This window comes from Caretta caretta, chromosome 12 (genome assembly GCF_965140235.1).
Source record: "Caretta caretta isolate rCarCar2 chromosome 12, rCarCar1.hap1, whole genome shotgun sequence".
Taxonomy (NCBI): Eukaryota; Metazoa; Chordata; order Testudines; family Cheloniidae; genus Caretta; species Caretta caretta.
The window spans coordinates 11,982,835-12,000,183 of NC_134217.1; the positions used below are offsets into that span (position 1 = coordinate 11,982,835).

General features: G+C 41.7%; 2 protein-coding genes across 2 annotated transcripts in view; both read right to left on the minus strand.

The window, feature by feature from the left end:
- Positions 1-264: 264 nt before the first annotated feature.
- Positions 265-17,349, minus strand: part of LPCAT2 (lysophosphatidylcholine acyltransferase 2) — a 51,286-nt gene continuing 34,201 nt past the window's right edge. The window contains exons 10-14 of the mRNA XM_048816509.2: positions 16,816-16,941; positions 14,914-15,067; positions 5,338-5,436; positions 3,187-3,328; positions 265-1,999 (exon numbers count right to left, since the gene is read on the minus strand). Of these exons, the coding sequence (XP_048672466.2) occupies positions 1,758-1,999; positions 3,187-3,328; positions 5,338-5,436; positions 14,914-15,067; positions 16,816-16,941 (763 nt within the window). The 3' untranslated portion in view covers positions 265-1,757. The remainder of the gene's footprint in view (positions 2,000-3,186; positions 3,329-5,337; positions 5,437-14,913; positions 15,068-16,815; positions 16,942-17,349) is intronic.
- Positions 11,109-14,195, minus strand: CAPNS2 (calpain small subunit 2). Its single transcript, XM_048816518.2, has one exon. The coding sequence runs from the start codon at positions 12,653-12,655 to the stop codon at positions 11,912-11,914; it is 744 nt and encodes a 247-aa protein (XP_048672475.2). The 5' UTR covers positions 12,656-14,195; the 3' UTR covers positions 11,109-11,911.

The following is a 17,349-nucleotide window of genomic DNA, read 5'->3' on the forward strand; positions in this document are numbered from 1 at the left end:
GTCCGGTTCCTTTGTGCCAATGTTCCCTTTTACTAGGCGAGTCAGCAGGGAGAATTCTCTGCCATTGTCTCTCCAGGAAAGTGGCAACCATATGGTACTTCTCTAGCCTTGCAGTAAATGACAGCACCATTGTTCTCATGGCTAAGAATGTAACTTCAACTTACCTTGTACCTTACACCATACGAAGACATTGCCAGGGACGACTTGCTGGAAAACCCAGCAGCCCATGTAGCCAGTGTGTCTTTCCTCCAATACTCTCACACATTCTTTAAAAATAGGTATTTATTTAAAGCATCTGGAACATGAGAACGCCACAATATGACAGAAGAGCACACATGAAAGCTAAAACATGTAAATATACCTGGATACAGTGAAATCATTGATTGATCAAAGGTCAGAAGCCACTATTGCACCTGGACCTTAAATAGCAGAACTAGGTCTCTTGCTGATGCTATACAATACATTCCAGGCTTTTGAGGTAATGTTCCTGAGCCTCTTGGCCATCTTTCAGCAGGTATTCTCTAATTGAAACTAACCTGCCACTTCTCCCTTTGATGAATAGGGTATTTTATGCAAGTAACTCCTAGGACTGTTGAAAGCTAAGAATATAAATCCCTTACAGGTTAATGGGAGGAAAAGATGATGGAGCAACATTTCAAACCTCTGGTCCTAAATTGCACGGTAGGGGACTGAGGCACAGAATACTGTCGTCAACAGGAATCTTTCCACTGACACCAAGTGGCCTTTGGAGCACGCTCTCAGGGTGTGATAGGTGCAGATATGGTTTCTGAAAGCGGATTTTACAGTAGATTTTAACTATTAGATCTATAGCTTGACAATTACCTTGTAATTGTCCAGAACAAGGTCATGATCACTTGATGACTGTTAGATCGAAATTTTCCTCTAGTTTTCATATGGCATTAAATTAGTAAAAACTGTGTTTGTTTATATGCAGTCCCCCCTCCCCCCCACAATTAGTGTTCTAACCATTGAGGCCCTGTTTTCTGTGTTTTCCTATTCAAATAATGATCTGCTATCTTTGAACTCCAATTCATTTTTACTGTTACAAATACAACCCATTCCATCTTCAGTAGGCCTTTGTCCAAAGATGTTGCTATTAACATCAGTGAATCAACATGGCTTTGCTGAGAAATTTTGACTGTAGCTGACAACAGATTAAGGAAAGCCTCAAGACAGCCACACACTCACTAAAATACCAACTTCCTAACATTTGTTCTCCTATGAATTCTAAATTTTCTATACTTTTGAAATTTCAGAAATGAAGAAGGGTGCCCGTAGACTAAAGAAAACAAAGTCTGACATTTAAATGTCCTATAGCGAGAAAGAGCAGCAAATCTTCTCCTCAGCCCCTATCGGGAGATTACTTTTCCTCAGTGGCTACCCTAACAATGTCTGCTACCTTGTAAACACCTTGCTTGGAAGAGAGTAATCAATATTCACAGTCCTGTGAGACCAACACCAAGAGAGGCTATGGTATTCATTTAACTTAGATTCAGAATGTATTGTGCAATCTACCTGAGAGGGGGCATTTTTACTTTCAACACCGAATGGAATACATTAATAGAACACAATAAATTATTTATCTCCCCCTCCCCCCCATTTTGAGACACAGAGAAATACGAAAAAAGTAAAAAAAAATTCTTAATCTTAACTTTTATCAATATTCAACAAGCACATTTGATATAAAACAGTGAAATCTGCACAGTGTAAATGCAAAATCATCAGGCTGTTTATACTTAGTCATCCTTTTTGTCTGAAGTACTTGAGAGGTCTTCTTCATTGCCGTCAGGACAAACTTTATTTCTTGCGATTGGGGTCTTTTCTGAGACTGATGTCTTACTCTGTGAGAATGTGTCTCCTGGTGTCTGATAATCGCCTTCTTCGTCTGATGTCTGTAGCTGGCACCTCTGTAGATCCAGGTATGTAGTAAATAACTTGGCATATTCTGGATGCTTGAATGCAAAGTCCTTAAACTCATCTGAAATTAAAGACAGGTGTTTTTTTACCGTGTTGAGCAGCAACGATGCAAAATATTCTACCGCACAATAACAGCATGACAGCAAAGAAAATTATAGTGACTGCCACACAGACCAGTATCCCTTCACTGACAGCGACCAGGACAAGATGCTTCAGAGGAAGGGGCAACAGATTCCAGGGTGGGAAGTTTTGGAATTACTATTTATATTGTAGCGGTTTTATAGTTAGTCTTATTAAAACTTCCAGAAACTGAAATGCCAACTGAATGGTGACCTGAAAAAAGTTAATTTTACACCTGTCAAAACTCTTGTAACAAGTGAGGATATTGTGGACTATTTCATTATAAATAATGGTTCATAGCGGCTATGAAGCATAAGAGGTAACTATCGGTCTCAATGGTGGAATTCACTAGTGTGGGAGACAGATTTCACAGCATAAATCCCAGACTTTGGAATTGTCTAATACAGGGGCTTAGAACGACCACAAGTCTCATTGCCTTAAAAGGGATGTGCAAAGCTCACGGCTTCAGCATAGCTTTCTGTCAGCCATAATAAAACCCGCAATGAAGGAAGAAGAAAGAGGGGGGGCAGATGGGTAGGCAGAAAATCTAACCAATTGTTGCGATTGTGTCAGCAGAAGTATGGAAGAAGTTAATCCATTGGCTGCTTGTGGGAATCTCTTGTAAGGCACTCATGGTGATGGAGGTGGCATATAAAAACCAGAAGAAATGATGTTGTAAGATCTCTTACGTTACATGTACACTGAGAGCTGGGGGAGTGATTCCCAGCGTGAGGAGAAATACTTGCACTTGTTCCCACTGAGCTCATGCGCTAAAAATAGAATGTAGCCATGGCAGCGAGAGTGGCGGCACGGGCTAGCAGCCCTGATTATGTGCCTAGGGTCTCTGGCACGGTAGTGGCAAGTATGTCTCCTCGAATGGGAATGACATCCCCAGCTCCAAGAGTAGACATAATTAAGGAGAAATGAATACATTGTCTTTGTTCATGTTCCCCGACCACACATTTTTTCTCAACAGTAGCAATATATGAGCGGTCTAGGCACCTGTTAGACTTCTTTTGTGGGGAAAAGGAGTTCTGAATCTGTAATAATCGGAGACTGAGATCTTAGAGTAGTAATATCAAAGCTCTTTCTTAGTATAAGCATATTAGTTCTATGGAATATACTTACTATAGGTGACCGTCCCAGAATTATTTGTGTCTATTTCCTTAAAGAGTTGAGAAACATCAAGGTCAGGCACTCCAAGAGATGACCGGAGAATACAAGCAAACTCTTCTTCTGTTATGCTGCCGTCATCATCAATGTCAAAGAGCTGAAGTAGAAAGATTACAAAACTGTAATGCGAACATCCATAGTATGAGTCTGCCTATGTGGTAGACCAGCAATTTCAATTCAAATTAACCTTTGAAAGCACCCAGTAATGGTCTCTGCCATTCAAGATGTCTCAGCAGTTGTCACTGTGATTTGAAGACTCGAGTCCCAACAGCTAATTTGTATTTAATTTAAAAAAAAAAAAAAAATTTCCCCAGAGAATGAGATGGGACATTTTTCAAGGAACTTTTCAAAAGAAAGACAACACTGAGATCAAAGGCTCCATGATATGCTGTAAATAAGCTGTACTGGAGAATATGCTCAGAAACTAGTCATGAAAAATACCACTAAATTAGCTTTTTCAAAAAACACGGCCCATAGTTTGTTATAAACTTTTTTTTTAAAAGGGATGTGATAACTTACAAAAAGTGTCCCACGTATAAGTACTAAAAATAATACCATCAGGCTTTTGTCTTCTTTTTCTGCAAATTAAACTTTTATGACACTGACTGAACTTGCTACTATTTCGGCTAGGATGAAAATCCATATTGTAATAACATGCATGATTTGTCGCCCACTACGTATTTCATCCCATCCTTTCTAGTATGGCAGTGGCAGTGAGCAGCTGCACTAACTGCTCACTAGTGTCAGAAATAAGGGGAACAATGGCCATAGGTGCCGACTTCTGCTCCAGCCAGTGGGTGCTCGATCCCCTGTTGCCCCTGGGCCCACCCCCACCCCTTCCCCCAAAGTCCCTGCCCCAACTCCACCCCCTCCCTGCCCCTATTCCGACTCCTTCCCCAAATCCCCGCCCCGGCCCCGACTCTTCCCCGCCTCCTCCCCTGAGTGCACCACATTCCTGCTCCTCCCCCTCCTTCCCGGAGCGGCCAAACAGCTGTTTGGTGGCAGCCAAGCGGGAAGCACTGGGAGGTAGGTGGTGGAGCGGGAATGTGGCGCGCTCAGGGGAGTCGTCGGAGGAGGTGGGGTGGTGGGGGGAGGGGAGCGTGGCTGCCGGTGGGTGCAGAGCACCCACTGATTTTTCCCCATGGGTGCTCCAGCAGCGGGAGCACCCACAGAGTTGGCACCTATGATGATGGCTCCAGTTCTGCAAAGAGCTCCCTGGGGGTGAACCCCTGCAACCAAGCAGAACCCATTGCAAATGCAACCTTGTTTGATAGCAGATAATGGAAGAAAAGTCATAGCTCCATTTCAGAGTAGAACGCTTCCCACTGAGGAGAGTAATGATGTCTAAATTATCTGCTTCAAAGCAAATGCAACAGTTAATATACCATTGGTGGTTGCTATGGTTTGGAGGCCAGTCTTTCTGAGGATCTTCAGACACAAAACATCTCTGAGAAAGCACAACTTTTGGAGCAGTGGTTGAACAGGCTGGATTGCCGGAACACTTAGCTATATACAGCAGCAATAGGACACAATAATTTCACATAAAAATATAGGCAACTTCTTGAGTAAGCACTGCTCTCTCTTATGAGAGTCCTATTCAGAGTAACTGTCCCTCATATCTCAAGACACTGCACGAGGAATACACAAAAGCAGAGCAGTGGAGAGAATGGAGGGATCTCAAAGTCTAAGTGTCCATGATCCAAAACAAGCTGGTAACTCATTTTTGATTTTATGAGCCTTGACCATGTCCATTGTGATTTTTTTTTTTTTAAAGAATAACTGAACACTTGAGCCCCACCAAACTATTCTGATCTACATATCACTCACAAAACGCCCTCACAGAAGTGTGTAACTGCTGATGAATCATTTTTGGACTTATCTTGCCAAGTTACATATTCCTTAGTACCTTCACATGGCTTTTGAAGAACTTATCTATGAAGCTGACATCTGCATTTTCTTCACTACAAATGTCAATTGGTTTGAGAGCATTACTTACATTCACATGACAGATTGAATCTATACATTTATATTATGAGTTGAAAGAGAACAGAATTACAGTCAGCCCAGGTTTGTCAGGTTTACAGAGCTGTGCTAAACTGAACTTACCTTAAATGCCATCTGAATAGTCTCTTCTGTGTTGGCAGGGTTACAAAGAACAGACACACCAATCACGTATTCTCGGAAGTCTATGGTACCATCTCCATTCTGTAACCACAAAGACAGATGGCAAAAGTTGAGTTAATAGCTTGGATCACTTAAAAGGTTCATCATATGAGAAATAGAATCAAGCTATGCAATCTGTACTAATGCTTAATTTACTATTTTAAAAAAAAATCTGGAAAAAAAAATCAGTACATTTATACCATTTAAAAGTGACCGGAGAAACCATTTCTATAGATGAACAATTGACTTCTGGTTGCTGTTTTGTAAGCACCAGTTCACAAAAGGATTAAAATCTTTACCTGCGTAAGAAGAGAGTTTTAGTTATTAGCAAAAAGAAAAGGAGTACTTGTGGCACCTTAGAGACTAACCAATTTATTTGAGCATGAGCTTTCGTGAGCTACAGCTCACTTCATCGGATGCATACCGTGGAAACTGCAGCAGACTTTATATATACACAGAGAATATGAAACAATACCTCCTCCCACCCCACTATTCAGGGGACACCATCACAGGGCCTAATAACATCAGCCACACTATCAGAGGCTCGTTCACCTGCACATCCACCAATGTGATATATGCCATCATGTGCCAGCAATGCCCCTCTGCCATGTACATTGGTCAAACTGGACAGTCTCTACGTAAAAGAAAAATGGACACAAATCAGATGTCAAGAATTATAACATTCATAAACCAGTCGGAGAACACTTCAATCTCTCTGGTCACGCAATCACAGACATGAAGGTCGCTATCTTAAAACAAAAAAACTTCAAATCCAGACTCCAGCGAGAAACTGCTGAATTGGAATTCATTTGCAAATTGGATACTATTAATTTAGGCTTAAATAGAGACTGGGAGTGGCTAAGTCATTATGCAAGGTAGCCTATTTCCTCTTGTTTTTTCCTACCCCCCCCCCAGATGTTCTGGTTTAACTTGGATTTAAACTTGGAGAGTGGTCAGTTTGGATGAGCTATTACCAGCAGGAGAGTGAGTTTGTGTGTGTATGGGGGTGGGGGGATGTGAGAAAACCTGGATTTGTGCAGGAAATAGCCCAACTTGATTATCATGCACATTGTGTAAAGAGTTGTCACTTTGGATGGGCTATCACCAGCAGGAGAGTGAATCTGTGTGGGGGGGTGGAGGGTGAGAAAACCTGGATTTGTGCTGGAAATGGCCCAACCTGATGATCACTTTAGATAAGCTATTACCAGCAGGACAGTGGGGTGGGAGGAGGTATTGTTTCATATTCTCTGTGTATATATAAAGTCTGCTGCAGTTTCCACGGTATGCATCCGATGAAGTGAGCTGTAGCTCACGAAAGCTCATGCTCAAATAAATTGGTTAGTCTCTAAGGTGCCACAAGTACTCCTTTTCTTTTTGCGAATATAGACTAACACGGCTGTTACGCTGAAACCTTAGTTATTAGCGTTTGCTCACCTCAAAAAGTACTTTTGGCTATAAGAAACAGAACACCAAGATAGGATATAGCATGCGCATTGTCAAGAAGTTACCAGGCGCCTTCTGGGTACGTTCAGAAGGCTGTAAATATACCTGAGACACTTCATGAGTCGAACAACAAGATATTGCGCTTTAATCCTAATGGCCTGTATTGGAAGTAGGAAAACCAGATGTTTTTCAGTAGGAAGATACTACAATAAATTCATTCAGACCTAAACTGCAGTTCCTTTGATGGGACAGACCATCAGTTCCAGGTGAGGTGAAATTATTGGCGAGTCTATTTGCAGTGAGGGGAAGTGGCAAATACCTGCTGAAAAACATGTGCGTATTTGAGTTGATTGTATTTATGTGACCATCTTAAAAGTTCTTTGTGGACTTGGGAGACATTCTGTCATGGGTAAGAAACAGCAACATTTGAAAGTTAAGTGACCATACACAGAGCAACTACCTTGAGGTTAAGGTGACAGGCGATCCCTGGGCTGAAATATTCCCATGAGACAGTCATGAAAATTTTTTAAACAGCAAACAAATTTGTAAAAACTGAATGTTGGTGGTGCAGAATTCATGGGGGGTGGGGGGTACATTTCTGAATTAAAATATTCTTCCAGGAGGCAAAATAGTAGTGTCAAGATCCTCCGAAGTTGATCAATATGGAACGTTTTACAGACAAATGAAGGAACAATGGTCTTGTATGTAAACACACAGAGCAGAAGGGTGATCTGCATAACTTCCTGGCTCTGCTACCAATAGGACAGCACAAGCTCAACACAACACACTTAGCGTCTCTGTTCCTCAGATCCCCCATTTGTATAATGGGCTAATAAGCTACCTAATGGAACAGTGCCAAGACTAAATTGTAGAGTGCCTTGAGATCCTTGGGATCTGCATACTGTGGATTTCCTTTATTGAATGAATACTTCTGTACTTTGGATGGTCCTGGATTCAGATATGTTGGTGAGAAAGTATTTTTACTCTTAAACAATTAAAAATAACCAATACACTTTGCAAGGTTTAAAACAATTGCTACCTAGATCCAAGTTTACTCAGTCTCTAAAGCCAATACACTTCCAGTTTACAGACACCCATGTTTTGTTTTCTATTGATAGGGTAAAGAATCTTTGTGGAAGCATTTAGAATGTTGAATATCACCGACTGTTTAGAGACTTGCGGGTTTGCTAACAAGTTTCCTTATACAATTCTTCACTGCTAATAAAATTACCAGCCTGCTGTTAGACAGGTACCATGGTATATTCGATGTTTGTTGGCAATTTTCTACTCAATCTCTGCACTTTAACCTCTGCAATTAATAGTCAGCTGGTACCCCAGTACAATTCTTTTTTTTTCATCCAGTGGGTTCTGACGCCAGACATTTTAACACTGTGGACATCCAAAATGCTAGATATACAATGTATCGTATTTTTATTTTTTTTTATTGTGTAGTTTTTATTGTGTAGTTTTACCATCTGAATGCCTGGATTGTTAATTTCTCATCAAAGGTCCAGGAAATGCTTGTATTATATGAAAGTTTTTTGCTGATTTCACTAGAACTGTTTTCAGGAATTTACAATTCCCTCATACATGTGGCGTGGCATAAAGTACAGGTTTTAGCTTGGGTAGGACTTAATATGTTTTTTTTTTTTTTAAATGGTTTAAGATTGTCCCAGTGGTGCATAAAAATATGAATGCAAGAGTGAGAGGTTGGGGGAGGTAGCTACGTTAAGTGAATATGGCCTTGGTTTAAAACAAAAACACACAGAATTTGGAAATCCAGTTGGTTCATAATGGGGTCTAATGCTTTCGTTATTAATAAATGGAGCATGACAAAGTTAGTATGGTCAAATTATTTCCATCTAGGTATCAAAACCAAGAATTAAACACAGTGCAATTAGAAGTACTTCATTCCAGCATTTTGGATATCTGGGTGTGAAAACTGCACTTCAAGGTCATATTGTGACTTAATCATACAAACTCCTAGGATGCTGGCTACTTGCCAGATGGTTTGACACTCGATGAAAGGAGAGGTGAGAGGGGCAGAAGCAGAAACGGAGATGTTTACGTGGCTCCTGGCATGAGAAAGGATAGGAGGGAAAAGGATGGGCACTGAATTAAAAATGCATCTAGAGAAACACTAAACAGTAACAAGCAATGTCACTGCAGATAAGTTTGGCCTAGCAGCTTCTCTGCTTTCACAGGAGATTGTGCTTTGCAGCACGATATGCGAAATTTAAACTCTGCAGCCAAAGCTATTCTGAGAGGTGACTTGTGAACCAAAACGTCAATTCCCCAAATAGCAAAGGTAAGGGGTGGAGCATTCCATGCACAGCTGCCTTTTCAATTTAAATTTTGGTTTTCATTTCAGGTCTGTCTGTCACATTAACTCATTGCAACGGTACGGTGAAATGTCCCCCCGCAATTCTCTCACCATCTGCATATACCATGTGGTGATGCAGAAGTCGCTGCCTCTGGTTATTATATAGCCCAAGTCATACACTAGGATAATAGCGGCATTTAACAGGCTTCCATGGGCTAGCTACCTGCGATATACCCAGCAGAGTTCAGGGTGGCTATGACAGAGCATGGGGTGTACGGGTCTGGAAAGCATGAATGAAGCAGCAGCTGGCTAGTGTGACTTTGGGGATCCTGCAGTGTGCTGAATGCCGCTCCCCAGCTATAATTATTATTATTAATTGGGTATTTGGCATAGCAAATACATGTAGATCATTTAAATATCTGTATGTTGCTAAAAAAGTAAAAAGTTAAATATAACTTAATTTTACTATGTGTTCTGAGTTTAAAACAGACTTCAGCATTGCATTGCCATTTACACTATGGGGTACTATATATTTAAGAAGTATTTTCCGTTTTTGATTCAGAGACATGTGCTCAGTTAAGTACATTTATGGTGGTCTCAGGAGCAGTAAAGCTTGCATATTGCAGAAGAAAAAAACCTCCTCCCTGCCCCATAACAAATGGTCTCTTTAGAGCCCCATAGGGAGAAAGATAGGGCACAGACCCTGAATTACCCTTTTTTCCAACTAGCAAAACCCCTTCCAAGGCCAGGTGGATGCAAAAGTGATGTGGAAAAAGCCTGAGGTGCCACTGCCCAAGGGGCCCAACTTTCACTGTGCCTATAAAAGGCGTCATAACAGGGATAGTTTTCATGTTGACTTTTACCATCGTTTCTAGTTCGATTCAGAAACCATATTTCCTAGGAGAACTGTTCATGCATGTCAGAGAAAATCATCACAATCACTTATAGGTCTGCAACAGAGAGAGAGGAATTTCTACTGGACACAGCAATAGGGACATGCTTTTACAGGTCTCATTTTCATAATAGGGAACATCTTGCAGGAGGTTGTTATTTTAATCCTTCCCTGCCCAACAATTACCTGTACCCACAGGTGAGATCTCACTAGCCTGAAAGACAGAGATTCTAGAGCAAACATTAATATAGCAACATTCACAAAAGGTGTCATTCTCTCTCTTTCACTGGGATTATTACCCACCTAGTCTTAATGCTTATGTAGATAAAAGTATGCTTCTTTGATTGATTAATTTGTGAATGAGTGGTGGTTGTGGTTCAGGAGTTAGCCTATTTTGTCACAATTTGACTATTTTATTTTTACTAAGTTCCTGTCATTCAGTCTGGTATCGTGCACCGTAAGCGATTTAAATGATGGTTCGTACATTGCGAACAGGTGATCAGATTTCAATGACAATTTGTACACAGACTCAGTGAACAGTATTTTCCAGAAACGTAGAAATGGAAGCTGTAATTATTTCAAAATACATCAACCTGTTAATAATCAAATGCAACCCCTCTGTTGTTTAGTTAGCTGCTGATGACACTTTCTTACAAAGGTAGTGTAGGAGGGGCATAGGCCTCTGGATATTTGTAACTAGAGATGGCTGCTTGACTCATTCCATTCAGCTCTCTCCCTCTCTCTCACACGTTAATATCAACTAGGCCCATGTAAATTAAATTTTGCTTTAAAGCAGCCAAGGACACTCTGAACCGCAGGCACACACACCTACAGTTCCTGCTGCTTCTTGCCTTTTAACGCCACTGCAAGCATCTCTGCCCTGACATGAATGGAATTACTGTAGTTGGAAATTGTGGGTCAAATTCATTCCTGAGGAAACTCCACTTCAATGGAGATAAGCCAAGGCTGAATTTGTCCATCTGTCTGTCTAACAGGTGACCGCAACAGTTCAACAGCCCTCTAAACAGGCAATTCTGTATTTTAACACTACTCAGATTATTGCACTTTACAATACAAATATTTATTAGAAGGCTGCAGGAATAAAAAGAGTATATGCCAAGCACCAGGTCTCCAGGAAACATTTCAGCCGAAAACAATGAGAGAGCAAAAGTAGGAAAGAGGAGAGATTTTAATTTGTCTCTCAAAATCCATTGATTATTATAATAATTACAACTCCAATTTATTTTCCCCATTACAAATAATTCCTTACAAATTAGAAATCAGTACACCTCTATTTACTAGCAATTTCCCTGCAGGCAAGCACCGCTTCTGTCTCCAGCAAAATAAGCTCTGATAGATAATACATAAAAATCAAAATACTTATCAAGAACAACCCCAATCTTAATAGAGAATACATTTCTGATTTTTTTTTCTTATGTGTATACGTCCACCAGTCACCAACAAGCTACATGAGAAGAAAGCCTTAGCAACAACTACTCTGACCCATCAACATTCTCTCCTTTTTGAACCCAAATCTAGTTTTCTATTATAGGTACCCGTATGCACACATGCACACGCACACACACTCACACAATCTTGCACAGCTCAAGAAATGCTCCATTTTCGAGCCCCTCAGCAATCCAAACAACTGTAAAACGTACACAGTAGAAAAAACAAACATTTCACAATAAACTAAGGGGTTTTTAAGCATTAAAGTATTGCGTGCTCTTTCATAGCAACACAACTTGTAATGACTTTACAAACAGTGGCTCTTGAGCAACAAGGAGAAAGGCTCCCATTAGTAACACAGGCATTAACAAGAGCACACAGTTGGAGTGTATTCATTCCAATGTGCTCTCTTAGGAGTACATGGTTAGCTGCAGCCATTCTTCAATGTTCATGTTCACCAGGCCGTCTCCATCTTGGTCCAGGGATTTGAAGGCACGGAACATGCCATCCAGTCGCACCAAGCAGCTGATGAAGTTATTGAAATCCATGCTCCCATTTTCATCAGAGTATCTGCGAATGATCATCTGGTAGAGCTGGTCATTCAGCTGGAACCCTGCAGCCTTGAAGGCACCTGGCAGCTGAGCACTCCCAAGAGTTCCCGACTGGTCAGAGTAGTATTCTTTGTACACGCACTGCCACTTCTTGATGTTGTTCCACAGGTACTTAAACTCCTCAAAGCCCAGCTTACCGGTTGTGTCGCTGTCCATGACTGACACCATGCTCCGGCACGTGTCCAGGCTGAAGCCCTCTGTCTTCAGGTTTTTATGTCTGGCCACCACCTTGTTCAGAATGTCCATCAACTCGGAGGCGCACACTTCCATGTCATCTCCAGCCAGCTGGACAAAGAGTCGGCGGAACTGACGCATCTCCTCGCTCTCGCCGGCTTCCACATTCATGAAGTGACTGCGAGGAGGTGGGGGTGGCTCTGGGGTGTACTGAGCTGCTACCTCACTGATAATGTTGACGAGTCCTCCAACGAGTCCTCCAAGATTTCCTCCTCCTTGTCCACCTCCTGCTAAAAGACCCCCAAGGCCTCTCGCAAGGCCCCCTCCACCACTGCTCCCTCCACCAAGCAAGGCTTGAGCGAGGAACATGGTGAATGTGTTGCAGAGAATTAACCAGATGAGAGCTGAAAATCCTGCAGCCTCAGAGCTTTGATGGAGTCTGAGCTGGGTGTGAGCAAAATACAGATTATCTGTCTGAAGTTTTAGTATTCACCATGCCCAGGCATGTCTGATGCAGCCTTTGGTTGCCTGAACTCCCTGCAGCCACCCTCTGCTTTTGACAAGTATTTCTCTCTCCGAACGCTTGTTTTTTATTTTACAGATCAGATTCGTTTTATCTGATGTGAAACCATTTTAGGGTAAAACTGAGGCGTTGAAAACCATACAGCAAAATTTTCAAAATGTCCTTGGTGGTACTTTGAGCAATGCAACATTAGAAAGGACCACAGCCAAGGTTAGACAACTAACTTAACTTCCCAAGGAGATCCGCTCAGTTTACCACGGTTGTATCCATCCCTGCATTCTCCTCTCCAATGTCTTGACTTTTGTTGGAGTTCGGTGCTGCACTGACAATCCTAGAAATTAAAGTAACTTGTTTGTCCAAATAGGTGCAGCATGGCTAGAAGCAATACAAGATTGCCCAACCAGCCATGCCAATGGGCCTCAACCTCCCACTTACTGTGATGGCCACAAGCTAACCGTCAGGATAGTTTAGTCTCACTTTTTGTCTTTAGCCTCTCTGCTTAGACTGAACAAGAGTCAGGTTTGATGGGGGTTTCTGTATCACAGGCCCCTGTCTACTCATTTTACTATCTGAGATTGAGATGGCCTTTTGGTGGCTACAAATTTGGGTGAGGCTCAAGTCAGTGACCTGGAGCTGAGAGTTCTCAAAACCCATTTCCCTTCTTTCCCCAGACAGCTGTGTTCTTGCATGCAAGTTGAATATTTTGAAATAAAAAAAAAAAAAAAAGGTAGGCAGGAAGAACAGGGTGTTGATGAGATGCTCGAGCCAGACTTACATGAGCCTCAGCATTAAGCTTGCTATCCTAAGTCAAAGAGCTGGGATTTTAAGCATAGCCGATTTCATTTGGGGCAAGTGGATAGAGTTTTCAGTAAGAATAAAAAAAACCAACTATTCTACTGCTCTAGGACCCTGCTTCATGAAGCCGTACATTAATCTGGTAATCAGCACCACACTGTAAGCATGGAGAGTGATCCTCAAATGACTACAGCTGACTCAGCATACGGGAAAGTCCCAGCTTGGGGAAAAGAAGGGCCTTAGCCAATAGTTTCCTAGAGAGAGAGTTTCCTAGAGAGAGAGAGAGACACCCTATGGTCATTACTGAACAGCTGGGATTAAATAGGGTCCATGGCGATGAAATATTCACATACGCCTGTAGGTCAGGTACTTTCAGTACAGTCAGCGTTTTAAAAAGAAGAAGAAATTGGACCCTTCATTTTCTGCTGATGAATTCATTCAGACCTGGAGAATCTCACAACAAGTCTTGTCAGTGCTATATGGCACAATTCCTTGATAGGGAAGTTTACTAAAAGCAGGACCAGGAAAAACATGCAGAGTTTGCGAAACTCCCAAAATAAAATGTGAACAACAGATCCTGGAGTGCTTGCAGCATACCATGCTGACTGTACATAGCGCACAGTGCATAATGGCAACCTTTCAAATTACAGCATGTTTTCACGAGCACGGACGTGCACTTCTATTACACGTACTGGGCTCACCCAGTTACCTGCAGCCTTACAATCCTGTCAATTTATAATGGCATTGCCTGGCTGTAATGGAGCACAGAATTTGACCCACTGAGGTAGGCAAAGTGAATCAATTAATCAATGTCTGACAAACTCCAAGTTGTTGCCATCTGATGGATGCTCAGTGGCCTATGTGAAAAGACGGAATCCAGTTGATAGGTTCACAGATACATTCAAATACTCATCACATCTAGCACCTTTGCTGAGCAGGAAGGTCAGGTGTAGAATGAGCATGAGAACTGGGACAGTCCTTTATCCACAGATGTTGTCTTGTCCCCTCCAGGCCAGGTTTTGGGCCCTATGGCACAATTTGCATGTTGTGCTGTACCTGTTCTACGGACTAACCAGAGGACTTCATGTTGCAGGGATGGCATCTGACAAGCAACAGATTAACCTAAAAACTTTTATTGCTAAAAAAATGTAGAAAGGCAGCCACTGGTTTCTCTAGTCTATAGGATTTTGGTTGGCAATTTACTCCTTTAGTGAGCTGGACTTACGCTTGCAAATATCTTTAGGGAAAATGATTCTTAAGAGAATGTTACTAAGAATCAGTTATTTCAGTCAGTGCCATAAATCCTTACCCTATCGAAGAGTAGGAACAGCTCTTTGAGAGCATCTGAGACAGGCAGCTTCAAATGCTTGGCAAACTCCTCCATTCCAATTCTTCCCCCTTTGGAGGCGTTTGCAATAGCAGCAAATGTATTCAGTTGATCTCGGATAGGATCCCATTTTAGACTATAAGAATCAGAAGGAGACATAATTAACTTCTGTGCAGCAGGGCTCAAGAGAGACGGAGTTTTAGTAGCAAGAGAGTGACTGCAGTTTCCACAGCAGAAAACTGGATAGCATGGAGTATGTCGTGCAGTGAAAAGGTTGTGCTTTCAATGTGCAATACTGCATACTGAATCAGTGTTTAACCCCTGAAAACTACTGTTTTTTATTAAAGCTAATTCTGTGCTTAGGTATCTCAGCACTCACTGCACAGAAGATGAGAGTTTTCAGAAGCATAGGCAACATCCAGCAACAGAACTAAAGACAACGTTTCATGGCCTTAAATTTGAATCCACCCAGCCCTCAATGTTTCATGTCACAGCATTAGCTCCCAAATAGGAGAGGGCACCTTTTAGCTGCAACTAACCTGCTAGCTGAGTAATGATGTAACATCTAGTGCACCCCAGAACACATCTCATTCAGTCAGGAGAAGTGACAGCACCCTATCCCCAACACAAGAAGTGTGGTCCCATGATTTGGGTGGTAGGCAGCACTTGGGAGATGCAGGTTCAATTTCCTTCCTTCCATACAAATTTCCTATGTGACTCTGGGGCAGTCACTTGGGCTCTCTGTGCCTCAGCATCCCACCTGTGAAATGGGGATAATAGTACTTCCCTACCTCACAGGTACATTAAAGATTGTGAGGTGCTTAGATACTACTGTAGCAGGGGGCTATTTAACTACAGTAGGCAGATTCTTACTTCCTCACACAGGCACATAGTCCAAGGCATAATTTAGCCCCAGAGGGCCCTTTCCTTCTCTAATTTCTATAGAGATTATATTACTTTTCAAATCCTAAAATACATTACGTAAGATCAAATAATCAACCAGGAAATTTGTCCTCTGTTCATAGAATCATAGAACTGGAAGGGACCTCGAAGGTTCTCTGCACTCATGGCAGGACTAAATATTATTTAGACCATTCCTGACAGGTGTTTGTCTAACCTGCTCTTAAAAATCTCCAGTGATGGAGATTCCACAACCTCCCTAGACAATTTATTCCAGTGCTTAACCAGTCTGACAGTTAGGAAGTTTTTCCTAATGTCCAACCTAAACTGCCCTTGCTGCAATTTAAGCCCATTGCTTCTTGTCCTATCCTCAGAGGTTAAAGAAGAACAATTCTTCTCCCTCCTCCTTGTAACAGCCTTTTATGTACTTGAAAACATATGTCCCCTTTCAGTCTTCTCTTTTCCAGACTAAACTAACCCAATTTTTTCAATCTTCCCTCATAGGTCATGTTTTCTAGACCTTTAATCATTTTTGTTGCTCTTCCCTGAACTTTCTCCAATTTGTCCACATCTTTCCTGAAATGTGGCACCCAGAACTGGACACAATACTCCAGTTGAGGCCTAATCAGCGCAGAGTAGAGCAGAAGAATTACTTCTCATGTCTTGCTTACAACACTCCTGCTAATACATCCCAGAATGATGTTTTCTTTTTTGGCAACAGTGTTACACTGTTGACTCATACTTACCTTGTGGTCCACTATAACCGCCAGATCCCTTTCTGCAGTACTCCTTCCTAGGCAGTCATTTCCCATTTTGTATGTGTGCAACTGATTGTTCCTTCCCAAGTGGAGTACTTTGCATTTGTCCTTATTGAATTTCACCCTATTTACTTCAGACCAAATATTACTGTTTCTGGAGAACACGACAATGTCTTGTGCAGCTCTGAAGTCATTAAAGAACTCTGAATAGCAAAACCACTCTTACTTCAGTTTCTTGCTGATTTTGGTAAACTCCACCAGGCCTGCTTCCATGGGCAAGGTCAGCTGTCCTGCTGAAATCATAAGTCTGCAGTCTTCAAAAGTATGGTCTGTAACTGGCAAATTCAAAGCCCTGAAATGCAGTAGAAAAGACAAACATCTGAAAGAGATTTTTGAATCTTACCTTTCCCCCCTGCAAAACCTTCCTCGGTGCTGGTCTCAAAAGGTGATACATAGACAAGATGAGAATTTATCCTTTCACCACTTAAGCGGGTCAAATTCTGTTCATAGTTACGCCAGTGCAAATCCACAATCATTACACTGGAGTCAAGACAATTGTTTGAGATTTACACTGTTGGAACAGAGCAGAATTAGGCCCATTAATCACAGTACAGAAAACTGAATCTGTGCCCTTATGTCTTGTCATGCAAATGATTACCCCAGCTTTACACCAATTAAATGCATTATAGTGGAGCACAGAACAATTAAACTTATTACTAGTCAGTAATAATTAGCCAATTTGGCACTGTCTAGTTACAGG